Raw genomic sequence first — 23829 nt, 5'->3', positions numbered from 1 at the left:
GATCAACCCGGGGAAGAAGAAACGCGGCGGAGAGCGTGGAGGCCAATCTCTCCAAATATCCGGGTCCCTGCTCGGCTCTATGTCAGGTCCAGCTGAGCACGACAGAGCTCGGCTAAACCGAGCAGAGGGCAGCCCGCACCCGGCAGTCGCCGTCTTCAGGGGAGGAAGAAGGGCTCCTGCCGCAGGCAGACAGGCGGACCGGCTACCCTGAGGCCCCTTCAGGCGCCGCAATCCTCTGGCCACCTGACGACTCGCATCCCCCAGCGCGCGGGCCAAAGGCTCATAACCTGTGGTGCCAGGAGACCTGTAAGCAGAGCCGGATGCGCACGATCACTCTTCCGAGCTTCGGAATTGAGAGCACACGTGCGGGGCACACGTGTGCTGCGGGTGCGGGGCGGGGGAGGGGGACGTTCCCCGATCCTGTGGCTAGCAGCGCGGATGCGCCTCTGACTGGATCCTCTGCCACGCCTATTTGTGCGCTCCACAACTAGGTGAAAAGGTTTTCCCCAGTGTGAGGGTGAATGAACGCTCCAGCCCCGCTCACAACTAGGGAGACCCAAGGCTGACCACTGATCTGTGGGAGTAGAGAAAGCCGGGGGGGCACGCTCGGCCGCACGTGCTCTCGCCCGATCGCACTGGACCTGGCCACGCGGCGACTGGAACCTGTTGCGGTCTCCGGCCCTGGGGGAACACGGAACAGCTGGGAAAGAAGCTGGGAGCAGCTGGGGAGGGCAGGCCAGGAAACGGAGGAAGCAGAGTTAACCCGGGCGAGTTCGTTCTAATTGGTCCAGGGCTCCCCGGACAAAGTCTCCTGGTGCAACCGGCGGAGTCAAATCCTGTCTCCAAAATGCAGCGGGCAGAGCTGGAGCGCGTGCCTACCCACATTCGCATCCCCGAACCACAGACAGACACGCATCTCTCCAGTAATCCTGGGACCTCAAAATCAGACCACGCTGGCAGGGGGGCCTAGTGAGAAGGCGTGGGGTGGGGAGTAAGCGGCTGGAATCTCGTTCTTCGGAGTTCTCCCGCCTCTTGTCTGTTAGGCAGGGAACGCACATCGCGGCTAGGAGATAGGGGTGCAGCCACTTCCTTACGCCTCTGGCGTGGGGTGGGGCCCCTCTGTCATGCTCCGCGAAGCGTCCTCGGACGGAAGCGGGAATTTCCCTAAAGAAGAGCCAAATTAAAGTCGGAGCAAAGATCCTTCGAGCCCCAGCTGTCGTCTCCAGCCGTGCTCAGGAAACGGAAAGACCGAGTGAAAATGGATTTAAATGACAGCCTCACCATCCTAAATGGTTCTGCGTAATATCCAATTTGGGATTTCTGGTAAAATTTAAAAGTAAAAATGAAAATTGGGTTTGCATGTGCTTGTTTTATTATTAAAAACGAATTACCAGAAAATGACGGCCCTGTTTCAAATTCTTATCTAGCTTCACTATAAAGTCAGCCAGTTCCGACTGAACTGACTGAACCCAAAAAAACGCAGCTTCGCAAAATGAGATCCCCTGGTTGAGTTCTGCCCGACGCACAGAGCTAGGCAGAACTTTTCCTCGAAGACTGTTGCAACCGGATGCGCTCCTTTTAGTCCTGGCTGAGACCCATTTCGGGGTGGGGGGATGGGTCGGTTGAATGGGCATTGGCTGGGACCCCAAACTCCATCCCTCCCCCGTGGGACTCTAAAACCGAGTCAAGTCCCACTCGCGGTGTGTACAGGAGACTTAGACGGCTGAGAAATTTCCAGGCGCGCCCACTCCGTGACAGTTCCTATTCCCGAATGAATAGCGGGCACAGGTGTGGCTGGAGGAAGCTTTAAAACCCCTTTCGGAGGAGAATGTTTGCGATACTTACTCCCAGACCTCTTGTTCAGCAGACAAAATAATACTGGGGGGAAAAAAGTTTTTAGATCCTCAGGACTAGATACCTTCTCTCCCCTCCCCCCCAACCTTAACAGAACCTGTCTCCATTTTTGAGGTGACGGCGGGCAACACGGCTTGGAGACAGAAACAAGCACCTCTCTCACACCGAGAAGCAAGGCCGGCCGGGGAGACCCGAGCCCTCACTCTCCGCGCGCTACCGCGCCGCGGATAAAAAAGGAAACCCACGCAATACGGAGTTAAGCGTGGAGATGGTGGCGCGCAGATGCGCAACTCTGGAGAAGCTTGGAAGTGTCCTGGTATCGCTATCCCGGATAGGGCCTAGGGGGATGGATATATACCTTTAACTGGAAAACTCTGACCAAAATATTACAATGAAATGAAAGTTTTCCTTCACAGACTTTGTATCTTGAAAGTATTCATTGCCGATGCCTAGGTTTAAAATACAATTAGATAATTGACTATTAGCGTTGAAGCGCAAATAAAGCCAAAAGTCTCATAGCAAAGTGAAATTGAACCTTCAAGCGACATTCTTAAGTTGGCAGGAATATCTGCTTCTCCTTGGCCGGCTCCTTGCACTCTGAGAACCAGTGTCCAATAAGACTTATGATAAGTTTTTTTGGGGGGAGGGGGCACATCGACTCTCGAGGGACGGAGTGGAGCAGCAAAAAGAAATACACAGGATAAGGTCGTTGGGTGCCGCTGTCACTGCAGGGTGCTATGAGCTTCCGGGACCAGGCTATCTCTCTTGTTAGAATCAGGACCAGAAATTCAAACACTCTTTCCCTCTCTTGATCCCTTTCCGAAAGCGCAAGGTCGGATCGAGAGACTTCGGCAGTCGCCTGGACGGTAAAGAAGCGGAGCCCACCAAGTAACAGGCTGTTGCACTGCTCATCCGTGTTTGGTATTAAGGGCTGCTGCTGCTGCTGCTGCTGCTGCTGCTAAGTCGCTTCAGTCGTGTCCGACTCTGTGCGACCCCATAGACGGCAGCCCACCAGGCTTCCCGTTCCTGGGATTCTCCAGGCAAGAACACTGGAGTGGGTTGCCATTTCCTTCTCCAATGCATGAAAGTGAAAGGGAAGTCTCTCAGTCCTGTCCGACTCTAGCGACCCCACGGACTGCAGCCTACCAGGCTCCTCCGTCCATGGGATTTTCAATTCAGGGCATTCTAAGCAACCCCTCACCGTGGGTCTAGAAACTGTGAAGACTAAGAAATTAGACCTTCTTTCAGAACTGAGAAGGGTCTGGTCATGTCTTCTAACAATGATAAAACATGTTTCATTGCTGAAACGACACAAACAACTGAAATTCTTAAGGGGACTTGGGAAGGGGAGGGGAATACGAAGCCCCCAGTATAAAGTTTTCATCTCTTTCTAGAGAAGTTCCACACAAAGTCTGTCTCTGGCAAAACAGCGTGTCTGTTGATTTTCCTGGCCTTTACTCCTAGAAAGACCAAGACAAGCAAAGTCCTCAACCTCACAGATCCCGGAAGCAGCAGGCGAGATATCTCCGAGGCTCCCCCGCACACCCCGGTGCGCTGCGGGGAGTTGGAAACGGACTCGGTAACTGTGAAGCAGAAAAAGCGCTAGCCACTTTTCAGTTTAGGAATTACAACTAAATATACGCGGAGCCGGTTCAGTCTGCAAGCGGACACGGGAGAGAGTCACCCCTCCCTCCTTTCACCCCAAATTCTCGGGAGGCGCACTACCTGATAGCCCATTGGCCTCGGGTGATGCGCAACCGCTGCCTTAAGGGAGAACCTGCAACAGAGTTCGTTTCTGGGTTCAACTCTAGAGGATTCCGAGTCGGGATGTAATTGTCTCCGGGCTGCAGACACCTGGGAGAAGACTGCTAACGGCTCTGCAGACTCCAACATTTCTAAAGAGCTTTCTCTTTCTCTCAGCTTATTAGTGGGCAGAAGTTGTGAAAAATAAAAGGAAATGGCAAGCCTCATCTTTTCAAGAAAGCAAGGGCGTCAAACATTCCGCTTATTTTTTAATCTCTTTATGTGGCCACCAACTTTTGCCTCTCAGAGTTACCTGTAGAGAAGCGCATCACATGAAAATAACCTCAAATTACCACCGAGACCTGCCTTCTCTCTGTTGCTCGACCCACAAAACATGTCTTAAAAAAAAAAGTAAGCAAAGGTAAACTAAAAATAAAACCTGAGAACTCTCCTGGCAATTTACTAACTCTGCATTTAAAAAAATAATTACTCTTTTTGTCAATTTCAGTGACCAGGAGTCCATCTGTAACTCACTAGGATCAAGGAAGAAAATCATCCCCATCCTACACGTCCCAGAATTTACGACTAGCTGGACCAGGTCACTGAGAGGAAGCTGAGACCAAAAGTGACTTTACTACTTTTTTTGCCAAAAGTTAGTACTGAGTGGAAGCCTAGATACTGTGATATAGTTTGTTTGTACCTAAAAAGAACCAGAGCCTGACAAATTGATATTTTATTCTTTATCCGAGAAACTTTTAAGACAGCTATATTATTCTAAGACAGCAAATTGAACCTCATCACTATTCACTGAAGGAGGAAAACATTTGTAAGAAATGTCTTTAACTGAGTTCTGTTCTATGCCAAAGACCACTGACCCAAAGGGACCAAAATGCTTGACTCTTCCTCCAAGACCCTTTACAAGGAATTGGAAAAAATCAGAGATTATATACAATACACTTCAAATCTGTGTAGACAGAGTCTTAAAAAGATACTTTCTAAACATCATGCAAGACAAAAAACCCAACAGGACTTCAAAACTGGAAAAGTTCAAATGCTATTGGGTCTTCTGAACTTCTCCTATGAAAGTTGCACTTAGCTTTCAGAGCAAAGTCAATAGAAGAGTTGAGATATTCTCACCTGATTCTGATAAATGCATGCTGCCACACTGGAAAGTTCTGGTTAAGGAAAAATGTTGTTCTGAATTCTCTGGATAATTAGTTCAATTTTCCAGTTCCTTTTGCCAGAATGGGTCTAGGCTGTCAGTTTGAAACTCAAATGTTGAATAAATGACCTATCCCAAATCAATCTCCAACTCTGTCTATTGTATATTGCTGTTTAGTAATCATTTTTACCTAACCCAGAAAGAAGACAAAATTCTGTTCATTTACATAGTTTATTGTTGTAAACATTAAAATTGTCTTTCTCAAAGAAAGAATTTATCAGGAAAAAAAAAATCAGCATCTCTAACTGTCATACACCATAGAAAAAAAGGCAGTGATTCCTATCATGTGCCATACTGGAATATACAAAGAAAAATACTACAGAATATGGCAATATTAAAATTCTTACTCAAACATAAAATAATATATTAACTGACAATCTTAGACGTTAAAAAAAAATTCAAAGTGCTCAGTAATTTCCAGGGAGTTATGTATATTATAAGCACTCTGGAAATGGTCAAAAGCTGCTGCATGCAAGTTTTGTTTAGCTTTAGACAACAAAATAATCCAGATATAAACTTTCTTTTATCAACATCAACGGTACATACAACACTTACAAACAAGGAATGTTGGACGGTGTTACAAACACTATGTGTCCCTTTTGTCAGGATTTTCTGATGTGTAATACTTGTGCCCACCTATTTTACAATTGAGAAAATGTTTAAGCTCAGGTAACTACCAATCTTTATAAAATCTAACAGACTACATAGTGTCTGAAATACTATTTATATAATATAGACATTACTGAAGTAGCAAGTGCCTATAACATTTTCAACCTAGAATCAACATGCTTGTCCCTTTTTTGAGTAGTTATTTCTTTTTTTTTTTTTTTTGCAAACACACTTATCTTTTAGAATTTGTAATATTTATTCATAAATAGGCACAAAATAATTTAAAAAGCCAAACTGCATTGGATAAATTTACAAGCCTTTGCCTTCTTCAACTCATGCCACCCACGTAACATTTAGTTTTACTATATATTACAGCTTTCTTTACAGCAGAAAACTTTGAAATCTTTTAAAGGGCAATACTTGTGGGTCCTCTTACAACGTGTGTGTGTGTGTGTGTGTGTGTATGTGTATTACATTTATTTTAACTGCAACAACCAAATGTGGCCAAATGTTTTCCATCATACATTAGCAATCTTCCTTCTGAACAATAAAATGATTTTTAAACTGATAATAAAAAGTTTATACCACAGTACTGTGTGTAGTCCGTGTTCTAAATCCAAGATGCCCCGGAGCCAAAATGCCCTTTCAGGTTCTGCCTGCAGGTTAGGAAATAGCAACAGTTTTTTGTTTTTTTTGTTTCTGTTTTTTTCTTTAGGGATCAAGGGTCAGGGTGTATGGAAGGGGAGGGGGCTGACTAGAGCTGAGACAGCTCAGGGGAATCTCTCTGCCCTTGTCACTTGCCCCCTCTGGACAGTTTTAGGTTTCTTTCCAGTTTCTCTGAAGTGCATGGAAGGAGGTCTTAGAAAGGTAAAGTGTCCAGGAAAAGTTTGTCAATTATTGCTGGTGGTGGTACCAAATCTTCCAGTTTCAGGTAGAAAATGCGCTGTAGCCCCTGTGTGCAAAGTGTACGGAGTTCTGGGAGCTTCCCCAACAGTTTGGACAAATAGTTGGGGCGGTTCAAACCCCCATTATTGAAAGTCACATGGTCTTTGAGACAATTTACAATCTTGTTTTGCAGCTCCTCCACTCTCTTGGGTTCCTTGAGACCGTGTCTCTCTGCAGAAAACACAATCAGAAACAAAAGAGGAATGCACTAAGCAGTTAGCTAGCTGACAGGACCAGGGAGTATCGGTGGGAAAGGAAAGTTCAGGAGGAGAAATGCCCTGTGCCTGTGGTACTGACCTGTGACCATAGCCAGGGCAGCGATGCAGGAGAAGGCAGAAATGTCGATGTTCATATTCTGCAAGTTGGAGGAGAATTCAACAATGGAATCAATCCATTCCCCAAAGCCACGAACACATTGCAACCTGTGCAAGACCACCCCATTGCAAAAGATGAGTTTACCCTCCACTGGGTTGGACCTGCAATTAATACCAAAGAGAGAGAGGGGAGAAAAAGAGAGAGAGAGAGAGAAAAAAAAAAAAGGCTAAACAACTAATTACTTGAAGAGCAATAAATGAGGGATTTAAGAGGCACCTAATTACCCAAGAGTTAATAAAACGTAGACCAGTGGACCTTGAAAGGGTCTAATTTCATAACAATCAAGAACGCCCCCTATCCCACCTCCATTCTATTCATACAAGGCTTCTATGCTCACTGCTTCCCTTCTCTTCCTTTTATCTATTCCCCTTTCCTTCCTATCTTCTCTTTTATTTCACATCTGTTCTCCTCTTTCTCCCTCCACCCTTTTCCCCCTTTTCCTCTTTCTTTTCCTTGATTCCTCTCTTCCTTCATTCCCAGCCTTCCATTACCTGTAGGCTAATCGCAGCACAAATAGTTCTAAGAAAGCCGATTCGAAAAGCAGGTCTTGGTCGGCTTTGGGCAGGTCAGTGAAGCCCGGGATCTTCTCTGCCCAGCCCCTGATGATCTCCATGGAGCCAGTCAGGAGATCATAGAATTGCTGGATATGCTGGGTGTCATCTCCACTCATCTGATAGTCAGGGTTCGCCTGGAACTGGAATTTCATTTTAAAAAGCACTTAATGAGGTTCTCTAAAATATATAACCCGTGAAATTGCTAACCTCATTTCTAGTAGGGGAGCCAGGTTTTTATAACAATTAAACCTCTCTCTGACCAGTAAGGAAATTAGATGTTCCGGGGCAATTAATTCAATTAGGGATGGTGCTATGAGGTCGCTGCTTTAAATATGTAAATTACCATTTTCATACAGACTAAATACAGTGCCAACCAGCCCTGGGAAATGTTCACTCTTATCTCCACAAAACAATTGACACGTTAGTATTCATGCCAGTGCCGGAGTGGGTCTTGAGCAGAGTCACCCTTTGCAAATCTTCATAAAATTGCAGTGCCGTCTAGGTTGCCTGACATACTTCCTCCAATTAAAGTCCACACATTCCTCATAGCTGGGGTAAAAGAGGAATCTGACCACTTGATTCCCCCACCCACTGCCATTCCTGACACCTCCTCGCTTCCCCTTCCCCAACCCCAAGCAGCTGTCCCTCTCCCTGACAGCACCAGAGAAGGTGGGGGTTAAAGCTTCTCCTTGGAGGACTGGGGTAGAACCCAAGTGGGGGCTTTTGCATCGCCTCTGGTTTGGGCATCAGAGGCATTGGTGTGCTGAGTATTGGTGTGCACCCAGGTACTGGGAAGGGGCCTTAAAGAGATCTGACCACTGTGGCTCATCTTCTTTTCCTTCCCCTGCCCTGTCCTCATGTCCACACCCCCAGCAACACCATCCGTCTTCTGTGGCCCTGCCCAGAGCAGTGAAGCCAGACCCTTGCATGCCTCCTCTGTCCCTTGGGCCTGAGGGGTTACTGACAGGTGTGGGGAAGGGGTCCTGCCCATCTGTCGCTTTGTCCAAATGAAACCCCCTCCAGCTTCTTACCCTGGAATAGTCCAGGCTGGTCATAGCCGGGTTGGAGTCGACATGGGCCCTGACGAGGGCACTGATCAGACTCACCGGGGGCGAAGGGGGAGAGGGCTCCTGCGGGCTCTTCGGTTTGGAAGGTAAACGACCTCTCCGGCCTTTTAAACTGTCGGTGCGAACCACTGCAAAGGAACAGTCGGTTGAGCGCGGCTCTCCCAAGCGGGACCCAGCTGCCGCCTAGACCCCTCCCCAGGGAAGGCCACAGCCGCCGGGGGCGCCCCTGCATCGGGCAGCGCCCGGGCCCCACTGCTTGTAAAGCCTTTACTGACGAGAAGCATAAAAAATGCGGGGTTGTTTTATGTCTTCTTCCAAATGGGTCGTATAGTTAAAGGCGAGGAGGGCCTGGCGGCTTTCTCTTGGGCAGAATGGGCTGGCATGCAGCTGCCTGGTCATAGAGGCCAGAGGCGAGTGGGAGAAAGCCGGAGACACCCTCCACTTCCCCTCGCCCGGCTCTGGGAAGTAGAAAGCGGGGTTAGGATAGGGGCAGCAGTTTCCCAAAGGCGAAGACTGGGGAGTGGGCTGTTGTCCCAACCTACCTTCTTTGACCATCCCAACAGCCAGGCACTTCTGAAACCGGCAGTACTGACAGCGATTCCTGCGCCGCTTGTCCACTGGGCAGTTTTTATTTGCTAAACACACGTATTTCGCGTTTTTTTGCACCGTGCGCTGCAAAAGGAGACAATATAGGCCGGGAAAAAATTTTTTTTTCTCTTGAAAATCCAACAATTCAGGGAATCCAGGGACAATTTCTGAGAGGACAGGGTCCACACTCCCTCACCATAAACAAACACATACACAACTCCTTTTTATTTTTTCCTTTTTCCTTTCTCTCTCTTTTCTTTCCCCTCCCCCAGGGCATTTAACAGAAGAAAATTGATAGCGTTAACATTTGAGCTAACCTTCCGCTCCTTGCTGTGTTTTATATGCCAAGAGAAGGAGAAGGAGACGCTCAGTAAATACAAATTCGTGGGCATTCATATTATTTACATTCCTTAGAGACCTTCTCTATTTAAAATGATAAGATTATTCAATCAGGATGGCGAAATAAAGAGATCACTTAATTTGACCACAGGGAATTCTGTTCCACTTGGTTAGCTCAGACACGGTTCTCTGTCCTAACCAATTTCAATCTGAACCAAGAAGACAGCTCCTAGCACATGCAAATGACCCTCTTCCACCTCAGCTCCAGCAACTTCAGGCGGGGGGTGGCCAGCGTCGGCCTCGTGAGGAGATGCGACCCCGGGTCTCCCCGCCTTCCTACTTGCCTTTCTCAGGCACCCAGAAACCCCCGCCACAGCCTAGGGGCGGCGGCAAGGCAGCTTCCAGGGACCCGGGGAGTCGCTGGAGACCAGTTAGAGACCGAAGCCTGCGCCCCAGCGGAGCAAGCACTCTGAGGCTCTGGACAGTAGGGGGCCCCTAGCTGCCTCCTCCGCCCCCGACCTGGCTCACCTTAAAGAACCCTTTGCAGCCCTCACAGGTGCGCACGCCGTAGTGCTGGCAGGCCGCGTTGTCACCGCACACAGCGCACAGCCCTTCATTGGAGGGGGAGCCCCGCGACGGCGGGGAGGGCACCTGCGTATCGAGCAGCTGCGACGCGTGGCCGATCTGCAGGCCAGGGAAGCCCATGGACGCGGGCTTTCGGATGGGGTTGGGCACGGCGAAGGTCTGCCCGTCCACCACGTGGTGGCTGCCCGCTGGCTCCGGGTTCATGGGGACGTGCAGGGGCCCATCGAAGCGCATCTGGCAGCTAGACACGGGGGTTCCGGGGGGCGACTGCTTAAAGGAGAAGAGGGAAAGGCGGGAGACCGGCGTTTTCCTCTGTTCGATCATGTGGGTAGTGGCCACGTAGTTCTGGTGGAAGTTGTGGAGGGAGCCTGGGTCGTCCCACATGGGGCTGTGCTGCACCTGGAAGCCCGGGGTGGTGGGCGTCGGGGGCGAGGAGGGCTTGTAGTAAACGGACCCGGAGTGCGGCATCATCTCCTCGGACTGTGGGGGCAGGTGGCTGTGTTGCTGGTAGTTGTGCATCTGAATGTCTTCTACCTTAATGGAGGACTGCTGTCCGGACAGGGGCATTTGGTACAAGCAAGGTGGCTTGACGTCGTAGCCTGTGCTGTAGTTGTCCATAAAGGTACTGAAGCTGGGGAGAGAAGTGGTGGCAGTGATTTCAGTGTTGGTGAGGTCCATGCTAAACTTGACAAACTCTGGAGTTAAGAAATCGGAGCTGTATTCTCCCGAAGAGTGGTAACTGTAGCTCTGAGAAGCGGGGCTGGCTCCTTGAGGCGAGGACCCATACTGCGCCTGAACACAAGGCATGGCTGGAAATGAAACAGGGTAATATACACTCAGCCTGGTCAAGTGAACACTTTCTCCCGGGCTCGGGTACACCTGGAGCTACACCGGCAGCCCGCAGCGGTCAGAGAGCAAGAAGGGGCGCGAGAGGAACGGCGGAGAGCGCGATTACTGCGGATCGGAACAGTGCGGAGCAAGGAAAGGCTGACCCAATAAAGACCCTGAACTGGAAAGTTATTAGGGTCTCCATTCCCGGATATTTCCAACGCCTCCCCCTTCACCCTTTTCAGGAGCATTCCCGTTCCCATGAGCCTTTCCTCTGAAGCTCGGGTTCAGCAAGCTCAATCCAGAAATGAAGTTGAATTGCACAATGAGAAACTTGTTCCCGAAGGCGATGGGTTGGGGAAAAACTTAAGTTACAGGGTTTGCGGGGAAAGATCGCTCGCATTGCCCTGTTTCTTGACGTTTAAGGAACTCAAGGGAGGGGGGGAAATGAAGTGGCACTAACCTTCAGCCGAGTTACAGGCGTTTTGGAGAAAATTAAAGGTGGACAGTGTCGTAATTCAATGAAGGACAAAGTTTCCAAGATTTTTAGAAGAGCAGTGGAGAGCCCAGCCTGTCAGATCGCCTCCCTGAAATGAAGACACAGGAAGCCTTAGGGTGAATTTCTGGACTGATTTGGCTGGACATCTGTATCACTAGGCAGGCCCCTCTGTGCCCTTCTTGATTGTTTAATTAGAAATTAGTGTGTAGCCTTTATCAAACTTAGCAGTTAAAATGGATGTGTAGAAGAGATGGCTGGAAACAGAAAATTTCACCCATGGACTGTATCAGTCTTGGCAGAGAGAAGATTCTAAAGGAGGAAAGTTATTCCATGTACTTAGTTAATACTTATGATGAAATAAACTAGCCCCTTTGCTGCGTATGTGTGGGACAGTGGGAGGGAGTGTCATTTCCATTTTAGTTTAATTCAGAACTAAATAAGAAGAAACTAGGATTTAATAAAATACAGCATTGGAACCTTCTCCTGATTTTTTTCCCCCTGTGGTGAAATTGGCTTTTCATCTAGTACAGGGTAAGGAAAGTAGAAGTCAAGAATATAAAATGTAAAAACAGTCTCTCCCTCCACACCTAGGAAGGTACAAAATGTTAGTAAGGCCTGGGGAGCCCTGAAGGCAATCTGAATGGAAGCATCTGGATTTCCTAAGAGCTTCTGACTGAGCACTGGGTTTGGGGATACAGGTGAATCGACATTCACTTTTCCAGGAAATGTCTTTCATCTTTAATGGCCAAGGAGCAGAAAGAGGGGACCATATTTTGTCAAGAGCATCTTAGGTGAGTTGCAGAGAGAGGGAAATACTGCTTATCCAATATTGGCACCAGTGGTAGAAGTACCTCTCAGCATAACAAGCTGAGCACCTTCCCTATCCAGCCTTGCACAATCTGCCTACTTGCTGGAACAAGGCATTCTTCTGTCCTAGTAATTTTCAGATGTTCCCACTTGGAAGGCATTCTAGAGCATAGACAATTTTATTACTAATGAAACAGAAAGCCAAACATCCAAGTCTCTTTTCCTCCCCCACCCCCCACCCCAGTCACAGTCTTGCTTCATGGAGGAGGGAGGGTAACCAAAAAAAGTAGAAAGAAAGGGACTCTTGACCACCCCCAACTCCCAGCCCTTGACAGATATGCCTGTACTGGATATTAACCCTCTGGTAACTCTGCAGCTTCACAACTACTCTAAATATTCTGTCTCTCTCTCTCTGTCAAACTCACAAACAAGCGCGGCACACGTGAAAACCAGAAATTTTCAAGCAACTTAGTAACAGGTCACTCTACCAACCACCTCTCCTCACTCAACAATACCCAGGAAACTCGGGCACGCTGTCCAGCCGCGGTGACACAGTTCCCAAGCAACACATAAACTGAAGAACTTTCTCTCTTCCTGTCACTTTCTGGGCCGCGTCCAGGCCCCTCTTATACACAGGACTTGGAGTCTACGTGTCCAAAGACCTAAATCAATTCCGCACTAAGAGCAAACTTTGCGCACATTTCCGCGGGCAAGTCCGCAGCTCCCCAAACTGTGCAAGCTCCCTTCCACGTCCACCAATGAGGAGCCAGGAAGCCTCTGCGGGGTGGCAAAGCAGGAGTTTCGACAAAATGCCCTCTGGAGCTGCGCACACCTACTCCCCATCCTTCGGCCCCACTCGCGCTCCGCGCCTCCGGCGCCCAATTCCAGAGAACCTGCACCAGACAAACGGAAAGAAGAGACGTGCAAAAGAAGAAAGAAGGATAAAAGAATGCGAGCTGTGTCAGCCGCACCTACTCACTTAGGAGTTCTCTGCGTCTCTCTTCATTCATTCAACTCGGCTGAAGTGTAGTTCCCTTCGGGAGTCTGGGTGGCAGGGCCGGGGAGGGGTGGGCGAGAGGGGCGAAGGGAATCGCGGCACCGAGAGCGGGTAGGGAGCAGGGGAAGGCGGCCGGCTGGGCAGGCGAGCGGGACCGCGGAGCCTAGCGCGAGCCACCGGGCGGACTGGCCCTGGCCGCCAATGTGCCTTTGTTTATGTGGCTCGCGCTGCCGCTGCCAACATTCACCTAAAGTCTCCGCGCGTCAGCGCGCGTCAGCGGCCCGCCGCCCAATCGCCGCGCGGCCGCTCTCCCCAGACTCCTGGCCAGCGCTCGCTTTGGTATATTTCCGACCTGACGTCACGAGCAGGGCCGATTTTAAGGTGGGAACTGTTCAGGGTTCACCTTGGTAGCCAGCTAGGTTTTTTTCTTTTTCCGAAAGAGGTGTGACCTCTCCACTCAGGTCCGCGCAACCCGCAGCGCCTCGACATCTCACCTCACCTTCCCCCCACCAAACCCCCGCGCCACCGCTGCCGCCCAGCAGCTCACACGTGGGAGAAGGTGCAACAAAAGCCCGGCGGAAGGGAACCCAAGCGTAGGCCAGGTACCAGCACCTGGAATTGCACGAGATGGGGCGTGCCTGGCAGCGCCCTAACCTCATCCACCCACGACTGCCACCCCCGTTAGCGGAAGCGAGTGCAGATGTCCCATGACACGAGACGCTCAGAGGGCTCCTACAATTGGCATGGGATTTCCCTAGTCCAGTGCATCCCCCTTTTCTCTCTTTTCCTGTCCCTGGCCTTCTCCTCTGGCATATCCCACCCCCGCGCCCCAACACACACACTCTCCAAAGTGGAAGCGAGTAAGGAGGGCCTATTTTCTGTGTTTCCTTCTTTCCTCGCAGGGCTCACGTGCGAGGGAGGACGTGGTGCGTGGGGAGGGGAGGGAAAAGGAAAGGGTAGCCGTGATCCAGCCTTTCAGGGACCCCAAAAGTCAGAGTGAGGCGTCGCCCTCTTTCCTTTCGCAGACAATGCAGCCGAGCAACGGGCAACAGGTGTGTTCTGCAAAAAGGTGCTTTAGTCTCACCTTTTACCAACTCTCATACTTCGACACTCCTGGATGCCCATCAACTCGTTCCTTTTCACGAGTTTTAGGAAAATAAATCGACCCTCCCCTGAAGCACCAGGGCTCTGGAAGCCACAATCTGAGAGCCAAGGGGGCAAGACTAAACCCAGGGACACAGAGGACGGAGCTGGCTGGATCTCTCCGAAGCGCACTGTGTGTGGGTTCAGCTCTCCCAGGAGAGGGCCCGGAGGGCGGCCGGAGCTCGCCGCACCCCCGCGGTCGCCCTAGCTTCGGCCGACTGCAATTCGCAAGGCAATCCACCCTCCAGACTGAGGGCACAAGGCGCTCTCCAGCAAAGAAACAAGCTTCTCCCGGGAGTCAGCTCGCTTCCTGGTTCCTGGACCAGAGCTGGCCGGGCTTTGGGACTTCTCCAGTGGAGCGGGGGGAGTCACCCGGGGAGGGAGGGGGCGTCCCCTTCCTCCGCCTGCGAAGATTTGCAGCCGCCCCTCCCTCTTGGTGTGGCTGACTTCCAGGCTGCGGGACCCCTTTGGACCCCTCATCCTGAGGTTCCCAGTACAGGCGGGCCGAGAGTGCCTGGGAGCTCTCCAAGTCCAGGAGCCGCTCAGTCCTAATCTGCACCCCCAGCCCCCGCCTTTGCCCGCTCCCGCCGCCTCCTGCTCCTCGGCGGCCGGAGAGGCATTGCCATCAGTGCCCCGAGGCTGCCCCGAGAAGCCACAGGCTCTTCCACGCTGCAGCCTCGGGAAAACCTACGTGACCACCTTAAGTTTCCCCCAGATGTTGCGACTGCCGCTGCTGCCGCCGTAGCGGCTCGGCGGTGCCCTAGCGGGCAAGAGAAAAAATAAAACCAGGAAGTGTGTGCGAATGTGTGTGTGTGTCTGTTGGAGGGGGCGTGTTGTGGTGGCGGGTGAGGGTGTGCAAGTAGGGGGATGAGGGGAGGAGGGGGAAGAATAGCTTATTAGCATGAGCTGGGTAGCGTCAGCGCCCTGTGGGCAGAAGCGATTCCACGCGAACGAAAGGGAAAAAGTGAGAGTTTGGAGAGCCGGGGAGAAGGAAAGGGGTGGGGGTGGCGGTGACGCAGGGGCGCAGGCATTGACGCACCCGCCCAGCTGGGCCCAAAATAGCAGCAGCGCTAGCTCTGTGGCGCCCTCCCGGGTTCCCTTCCCCTTCCGCAAGGGAGCAGGGCGCGGCCTGAGGGTGCTTTCCTTGATCCCAGCGGTGGGCCAGGCTCCCAGCAGCTATTTTCAGGCAGTCGGAAACTCAAGCGCAGCCATGCTGGGGTGGCAGTTATTATTTTTTAATATATTTCTAGGAAGGCGGGGGCCAGGAGAACTTTAAGGTTGTAACCACCACTCTCCAAACACAAATATGCAGATCTTAAGGAGGTGCATTCCCTCAACACGCCCCTCCTCCCTTAAACCATTTTAAAAAACATTTGGCTTTAGCCCGGGGTGAGTCTGGGGACAGTTTGAAAATTCTCTCCCAGTGAATGGAAAAGGTGTGCTGGAGTTCTTAAAGTGAACTCCAAGAAGACAAACACTGTAATATGAAGCATTATTCTGTCACAGCAACCTGTCGTGTCTGGCTTCTTGGTAACAGAGCCTTCGTTCAAGTCTTTTATGCACCCAAGATCGAAACGCAGTTTTCACAGGAGCTTATTGTTAACAATTATTAGCAACTGGGAATGAATCGGATATAACATCAACATGCGAGGGGAAAGAAGTGGCTTTTTGGCCTTCTTTTCTACAATCCATACGAGTTCTCTCTTCCTCAAATCCCTATTCTACAATAGCTGCTAGGAAGTGTGTCTTCTTATTAAGACACATCAGAATCAAAGACCGATAGACTCTTAAACCAATTATTGGGTAAGCTGTTTTTTGGGTTGGCGTTTTTGGTAGGGCTCACATGTGCTCCGGGTGGAAAGGATCCGGTAGACATTAGAAAGTGTAAAAAAGAACCACCACGCTCAAAACACCAGACTCTTGTGTCCCCAACAGATTCTCATGAAAGGCAGGTCTCAGTAGAAGGGCCAATGTCTGTAATTGACTGATGCTGTCAGTAGGGGGCCTGACTCCACAACATTCAGGATGATCCATCACACAAATACATGCACAAGCACACACACACCATCACACAAACACACACAAGCACACACCGTCATACAAATACACGCACAAGCGCGCGCGCGAACACACACACACACACACACACACACACACACACACACACACACACACACACACACACCCCCCCCCTAGCTATTTACTACTTGGGTAAAGCTCCAGGAGATCTTGCAGCAGGCCCAGACATTCATATTCTGCTGGAATTCATAAATAACTACAAATCTTTGATTCTCTTCTATTTTTCTCAAAAAGGGAAACAGTTTAACACTGAAATTAGGTTCACAATAGGTTTTCTTTATTTCCGCCCACCCATATTTAACTGTCAGGTCACAGAGGAAAAAAAAAATCAAAATGGTAATAAAATCTTTCATTTTATCACCAAGCATTTCAAATTGGCATATAGTTTGGAAAAATGAAAGCATGTTTTAAAATCCTATGATTACATGTTTAAATAAATTATAGTTTATAAGAGGATTCCTGTGGGTGTATTTGCTAGTACATAAGAGAATGCTTTTGTGCACAGAGGTTTAATTACACATATAATGGAATCAAAATGTAGAATTGAACAACCTTTTAGAAAATGTTCAAATGATGCTCTAGGCTAAAAGAAACTGAAATTCTGCATTTATATGACTGCAATCCTGTAAGATTCTTGAACGTAAATAGATTCTTGAATATAAACTACTTTATAACTCAATTAAAATGACAATAATGTTTCTTTCAGGGCCCAGAATCTGATATAACTTTAAATTACTGCTATGTATAAATACATAAAGTTACCCCAAATGAAGGTCAGTATTTTTAACAATTTAAAATAAATGGGAATAAAAACTGATCCTACCTGTAAGAGCTCCTTTTTTTGAAACCAACTAAAATTACAATATTATTATTTCTGTCAATATACAGTATTAGATGACCTCAGAAAAAGCACATAGGAAAATAATATTATCTTTTATGATATTAGCCAGTATGAAGCAGAACATATTGGTGTGTGTGTGTATATATATATATAACATTTTCATAAAAAACAATGTAAATAATACATACTCAAATCTAAATCTAAGCATTTTATTTTATGCAAGGCTAAGCAGATTATACTTAATAAAATTGAGATTTTTGGTATGATTTAGAAAGCAAATATGGATTTAATTCTTAATTCTATGGAATCCTTAATTCCATAAGGATTTTCTATCATAATGCATGGGAAAGGGATCTTCAGGGATTTATTTCACTATTCCCCCCAAATGTACTCAGAGTAGCCCTTAGCTCTCACAGTTAAAATATAGTAAACAAACACAACTGTTATTCTATAAGAATCAAGGTAACTTGAAGAAATTTCATAACATTAGTTAATGGAATCTATGTTAAGCATAAAAATGAAATTTATTTTAGGTTATATTTGGACAAATTTCATGTAATTTATTGTCATTCAGTTTTATATTAGTGATAGAAATTTTCACTTTGAAAAAAATCTGAGTTTCTGAAAATACATAATCATTTTTTAATATGGATGGTTTCCAGTTATTTACTTTGCCATTTCACTTGCATTAAAAAGATATTAATCAACCAATCATTTTTTCCTTTTCTATGAGATGCCTAGAGAATAAGTAAAATGCTTAGCTGGTAATTTACATTTTGGGTAGTTGTGGCTTTTACTGAGTTTTACCCAGCCCGTTTTTCATCCCAAATCATTTAATCCAAAGATTTTAAAAATTGTTTCTTTGATACAGAACTCAGTTCTAGAAATGTGTAAAGATGTGCAGAAGAAAACAGCTCTCATTTTTTCTAGAAGCATCTACTTGTAAATTAAAATTATAAAACTGAACATATGGTAAAACCTCATGCCACTCAAAAAGTATTTTGCATAATAAAAATCCTTCATCTTTTCTCTAGTTCTTGACTCTCAGTAACTATCTCCTAAATACTTTTAAATTAACCACTTAATACTTTTTTTTGTTACTGTGGTAAAACACACATAAAAATTACCACCTTACAATTTTAAATGTACAGTTTAATCGTGTTAAATACAGTCATCCTGTTGTGCACCCATCACCACTACTTACCCCCGTAACTCTTAATCTTATAAAACTCTAACTCTGTAACCATTTAATAATTCTCCATTCTCCCCTCCTCCCACACCTAGCAATCTTCAATATTTTCTTATGTAAGACTTCTTTTTGATTAAGCAAGGAAGGGTTACTTTGGTTTTAGATTTTATTGCTAATTTCACTAAACATGGGAGTCATTAAAAAGTACAAAGTCCTGAAAAATGCTTTAAAGGTTCTGAGAATAAGGTGCTATATGCTAAGAAAACACCAAGGGCATTTGAAATTGTAAAAGTAGCTAATAACATCAGTAACCATCATAGTACTATGTAGGATTTTCTTTTAGTAGATAAAATACATACACTTTGCCAGAGTCTTCATTATATATAACAGCTAGCTAGTTTTTAATTTTACCTTTAATGATAAAATAACCACTTTTTTTCACCAACTTTTCAATTTAATAAAAACTGAAGACATGTTATTGATATATTACGACAAAGACATATATGCCCTCTTTTTCAACATAATTCTGCAATTAACAAGTCTACAATTTTAACATTACAAAAGTTAACTTATAGCAAGGACCCTTATAGTGATAAGTAATAAATCTAATTACCATATTCTTTGAATAGATGTAATATAAATTTCATTGCTCACTTAAAAGTTCTAAAGTTAACAGCATAAACTTGAAGTTGAGTAATTAAGTAATCCTTATATAGACACTTATTAAAGTATTTATACATATTATCTTAAATCTACATCTATCATTTTGCCAATTAAAATTAGGACTTTAATTGCAATTAAGTAATTTAATTGCCAATTGAACAGCAAAATTGCTAAGTGACTAATTTTAATGCCTATTTTAATTACCAATCATGACTGGGGAGGGAGCTAATCAAGTTACATCAAGCAGTACCAGAGTAATGATGTGAAGAAAAAAAAAAAAAAGTAGAACAAACATTCAAGGCTACATGCTTTAAAAAAATAAATAAATAAATAAATGCAAACACAATCTTATAAATGTATAAAAATACTGTATTTCAATATCTGAATACAGAACATGGAATAGAACAAGATTAACTAAAGAAGCCTCTGTCAATCTTCAAAGTAAGGAAAACCAAATCAAATTTTTATGTATTTGCATGCCCCTCACACTAACCCAGATAAAAACAAAGCTGCATATAGTTGAGAATAAAAGACTGTTTCCTGCTTGGCTGGTTAAATATTTACAGATTGACAGTTTAAAAAAAAAAAATTAAATGAAAGGTTATAAAAGAGAAACAAGTTTCCAACACAGCAATATGGGTTTTAAATTTGAAAAGCAAACAGGGCCAGTGCAGTGGGCCTGTATACTCTTTCCTGAGGGCTCTCCTCCCCACCCCCACCCACTCGAATGACGTGTTCTAATAGAGGCCTAATGCCTATCCATAACTTGTCCCATATTACCTTGAGAAAGGCGTAAATCTGTCCTATCTTAAATAATTTAAAATACATTCATAAGTAAAAAAGATAAGAAAGCACCAAGGATTACATCACAATTAAAATTACTCAGAGCATGGGGAATATACCTTGTCCTGATAGTATTTCTTCACTTTCAATTAAAAACATACTTGCCAGCTCAAGATAAACCAGCAGGCAACCAGAAATACTGATGAAAATCTTGGCCAAAACAAACACATTTTCAAAAGTTTTCACATTCAAACAAATTCTCAGATTAGCAGTATGGAAGGGCCATACTGAAAGAAGGAGGTGAAGTTGGGAGCTTAAAAATTAGAAAGTGATTCCCTGATAGACAATAACAATGCCAGTACTTTCAAAGCTAGAGGGATTGCCTTGGCAGCCAGCCACCTCATCTAGAGTAACAATGGACATCCATCAAATCTTCACTTCAAATAAGTCATGATGCAAGACGCATATCTTGTTTTTGTTATTATATATGTATACCAAATACACACATAGTTTTTGTCCATGAATGGGCCTGAAATTATGAACGATGTACGTAATACTTTAACTTGAGAAAAGGCAAATATTGCTGCTTAGGATTTTACGTACTAATGGACTTGAATTGTGAAATAAAGCACAGCAGGACTTTCAGCCTGGCTTTTGAAGAACGAAAACGTTAATAATCACCGGGCTTGACAAAAGCCTGCAGTATCTGCTCATGACAATAACAGCTTTATAAGGCGAGTTCTGTGTGACTGATTAAAGGACACACTCACAACCTATTCAGAAGTCATGGAGATGTAGTCATGATTAACAGCCTCACTACAGATCAAGGTTAAAACTCATTGAATGCTGATGCTACGGAAATACAATTTCAGCCATTAAAAGACTACCCAAAAACAGTCTCCAGTAAGGGTTGTCATAACTCAGATATATCTTATTTTGTTCTGTATAAAATTTTCTATTTACATACACAAAAGATCTTATATTATTTCATTATCAAAATCATTGCCCGGACTCAAGCGCTAGGTAAAAAATCATCTATTACAAAAAGAAAAAAAGGAGACGTTATCTTGTAATTTAAAAATGAATTATGAAACTTTTATGACTGAAAATGTTTTCAGGTCTATTTTGTGTATTACCCTAGTTTATCAGTTCACATGAATTAATGTGGTTTATGTATTGTTGGAAGCAAAATCTTTTAAAAGATAGTACGCCCACAGCTTTCATATATCCCTTAATAGGAAAAAGTTTTTAAAAAGTTGTAGTATTTTACTGTTTTTACACTTAAGTTTCTTGTCTTGCAATGTTGCATCTCTGTATTAGTGAAGGAAAAAGGAGGGATACAGCAAAAGACAACCATGTTTATAATCTGAAATTAGAGCCAGTCAAACATTTTATTAATCACCAGGATATTTTTAAAAAGACCTGGGAAATATTACAGGATCATTCTACTAGGATCTAACAGTGACTTCAGTATGCTGTCACTGACATGTTCCAAAGAAAAAAAAAACAAACCACCAGTACCACCACATACAGAATTCAAGTTCAGGTGAGTTGCCGAGGGAAGAGAAACTATTTTGCTAAGGAGGTCCTTATATTTCATATTTCTGAGTACATTTTTGTAAGTTACTTTCCTAAGAATGAAGTATTAAAAAAACAAAATTTCAAAGAGTTAATAAATGGATTTTAGGAGTTATAGTGAAACGATTCACAAAATAGATTTTTCTTGGGAGTCCTTTAATTTGGGGAGTTCTTAAAGTATGGTGTTCCTGATGATCGGTCTTAAGTCACTAGCTCTGGAAATCGTATTTTCTATTTCTCCATACTCTCTTCAATTAGTATTTGGTCAGCTGATTGGCAATTACCAAGACAACAGTTTCGCTAAACTTTTATAACTATAAGCCAGAGGTTGGGGGGGGGGGGGGGGAGGGGAAGAAGGACAATACAGAAAGGGATTTTTCAGCCAGAGTGGTTTGACAGGGCCCCTCACACTACAAATAGATGTTATAAAATTTGAAATGTAGCTCTGAAGTTCAGTTCATACCACAGAAACTGTGGGATGCTATCTTCCTGTTGTTATAACGTATCAGGTCAAGGGATATAAATTGTACCAGGTAATTCATTTTGCCGTTCAGAGAGTCATTAAGTTCCTCCCAGAATATATGTGATTGATATCCCTGGAGGTGAAAGGCTAACGGAACCATATGGCAACATGTTGCATTCCGTATGCTATCTGCCCATCCGTGCTTAAGATGCCATTAGCAACATCTGTACCTAACGGAAATCCAGCTGCGCCGACGCCGGCTGACGGAATTGTACTTGGGGGGAAATCTAGCTTAGCGCCATTAACTTGAGACTCAGAGTCTATCTACCAGGACGGATGGAAGCTTTCACAATTAGACGAGACGACACAAATGCTTTATTAAAGTTTAATTTTGAACTCCCAATTAGCGAAACTGCATTACAAATCGATTGCAATTTCCTAGAAGGCACAGCAAGTTCTCTGCCTGCCTGCCACGTGCGAGAGGCTCCAGAGCTAGCTTGCCCAGCTTCCGACAGCTGAAAGGGGATGGTTCAGAGCCGGTCTCCGTGTCCCAGGAAGTCCCTAAAATCCTCGCCAGTCCCTCCTTCCGCGGGGCGGGGGCGGGCGAAGGGAGGGCTCCAAAGTCCCCGGCGAGGAGAGAGAGCGGGAGGGGGAGGGGCGGCGGCGGCGGGGAGGGGGTGGGGGCCTCTAGCGTCCTGGCCTCTCGAAGGAGCCTCAGCTAGTCACGCAGAAGTTTCTCTTTCGCTTCTCGCGCCACACACTCAGGTTGGCTTCCTGCGCGCCGGCCCGCGGGGCGGAGAGCGGGGAGTGGAGGGGAGACAGGAGTCCCAGAAGGGCTGCCCGGCGTCCACACCCACCCCAGGTCCCCTCCCTTCCCCCGACCCAAACAAAGCCCCAGCTCCTGGTCCAGGATACGTTACCTGCCCGGCGCTCCCGGCCCCTCGGTCACCGCGTCCCCCGCTGGGCGCGCCTTGGGCGGGTCCCGCTCCCCGCGACGCACAAAGCGGTCGCCCCCGGCCGGCTAAAGCCCCCTGTCTCGTCATGTTGGGGGGCCAGAAGGGAAAGCGGGGGAGATGGAAGCGGTTGGGGCGAGGGAAACTTAACTGATTAAATTTTTTTAAAAGAAAAGAAAAAAGCAGCTGGCGGGGCCCGGCCAGGGGCAGAAGAGGCCGGTTACCTTTCGGGGGGTCGCGGGCGAGAGGAAGGGGGGTCGGGGAGCGGCTGCCCGCCCCCCTCCCCCGGCCCCCAGCGGCGACGGCAGCTGCACACACAGAACCCCATTGTCGCCGGCGCCCGGCGCGCAGCCCCGCGGACTCGGCCCCGCGGCCAAGCGCGTCAGCGGCCCCGTCAGTCGGGCCGGGCTCCGTGACGCGCGCGCAGCCCGCGCTATAAATAACCCGCCGCCGGGCGGCCCGGGCTGCTTTCCAGTGACGCCGGGGCGAGGCGCGGGAGGAGGAGGGCGAAAGGAAACAATAAAACCGCCCGCCGTCCTCCCTGACCGCCCTCGGCCCTTCCCTCAGTACTCTCTTGTCCCCGCCCCGGCCTGCCCTGCTCGGAGCGGCGCACGCGAGTGGGAAGGACCTAGCAGAGCCGGCGGGAAGACCCGGGGTCGAGACCCATGCCTCTCCTCCGGGGCAAGAGGGGGCCTCCTTCCACCCAGGAAAGGGCTGGCGCCGAGAACTTGGCAACGAGTTAACAGGTCGCTGAGTTACTCCCACATTGATTTACACAACTTGATGCTTGCTCCGCTTTCTCACACCCCTTTCTAGTTCAGGTCCGGTGTGTTTAGGGCAATAAATCCTTTATTCAAAACAAAAACTTACCCGTTAAACGTCATCTAGCATATTTTAAAGTAAAGGCGTATGTTTGCATCTTATTGAGTTCTGCCTACATCCTATCTGGACAGTATGCTTTTTTCCGTAAATTCCACAGGGATTACTTAAATATGTTTTTATGGGGCCAGGCCTGTGTTACTGTTTTGATTTGGGTAGTTGTGTAAAGTGTGCAGTAGAATCAGCGTGGGCGTGAATTCCATGACTCACGCATTTAGTCCTAGAGCCTTTGTACGTGTTTTTTTG

General features: G+C 46.8%; 1 protein-coding gene across 8 annotated transcripts; it reads right to left on the bottom strand.

Moving 5' to 3' along the window:
* Positions 1-4974: 4974 nt before the first annotated feature.
* Positions 4975-23020, bottom strand: NR4A2 (nuclear receptor subfamily 4 group A member 2). 8 transcript variants are annotated; one of them, XM_027560338.1, is made up of 9 exons: positions 22929-23020; positions 22672-22782; positions 11173-11296; positions 9825-10690; positions 8912-9041; positions 8334-8497; positions 7240-7442; positions 6671-6849; positions 4977-6544 (listed from the first exon to the last, which is right to left on the bottom strand). In XM_027560338.1, exons 4-9 carry the CDS (start codon positions 10686-10688, stop codon positions 6288-6290), a joined length of 1797 nt encoding a protein of 598 aa, XP_027416139.1. In that variant the 5' UTR covers positions 10689-10690; positions 11173-11296; positions 22672-22782; positions 22929-23020; the 3' UTR covers positions 4977-6287. The 8 variants fall into 8 exon arrangements, 7 of the variants coding, with proteins under 7 accessions (XP_027416135.1, XP_027416141.1, XP_027416137.1 ...); XM_027560334.1 differs by lacking the exons at positions 22672-22782; positions 22929-23020 and adding an exon at positions 12995-13288 and having other exon boundaries at positions 4975-6544; XM_027560340.1 differs by lacking the exons at positions 22672-22782; positions 22929-23020 and adding an exon at positions 12995-13250 and having other exon boundaries at positions 4975-6544; positions 9825-10512.
* Between the last annotated feature and the right edge of the window lie 809 nt (positions 23021-23829).

This window comes from Bos indicus x Bos taurus, chromosome 2, assembly GCF_003369695.1.
Source record: "Bos indicus x Bos taurus breed Angus x Brahman F1 hybrid chromosome 2, Bos_hybrid_MaternalHap_v2.0, whole genome shotgun sequence".
NCBI classification, from domain to species: Eukaryota; Metazoa; Chordata; class Mammalia; order Artiodactyla; family Bovidae; genus Bos; species Bos indicus x Bos taurus.
This window is presented reverse-complemented; position numbering and strand designations above follow the sequence as displayed.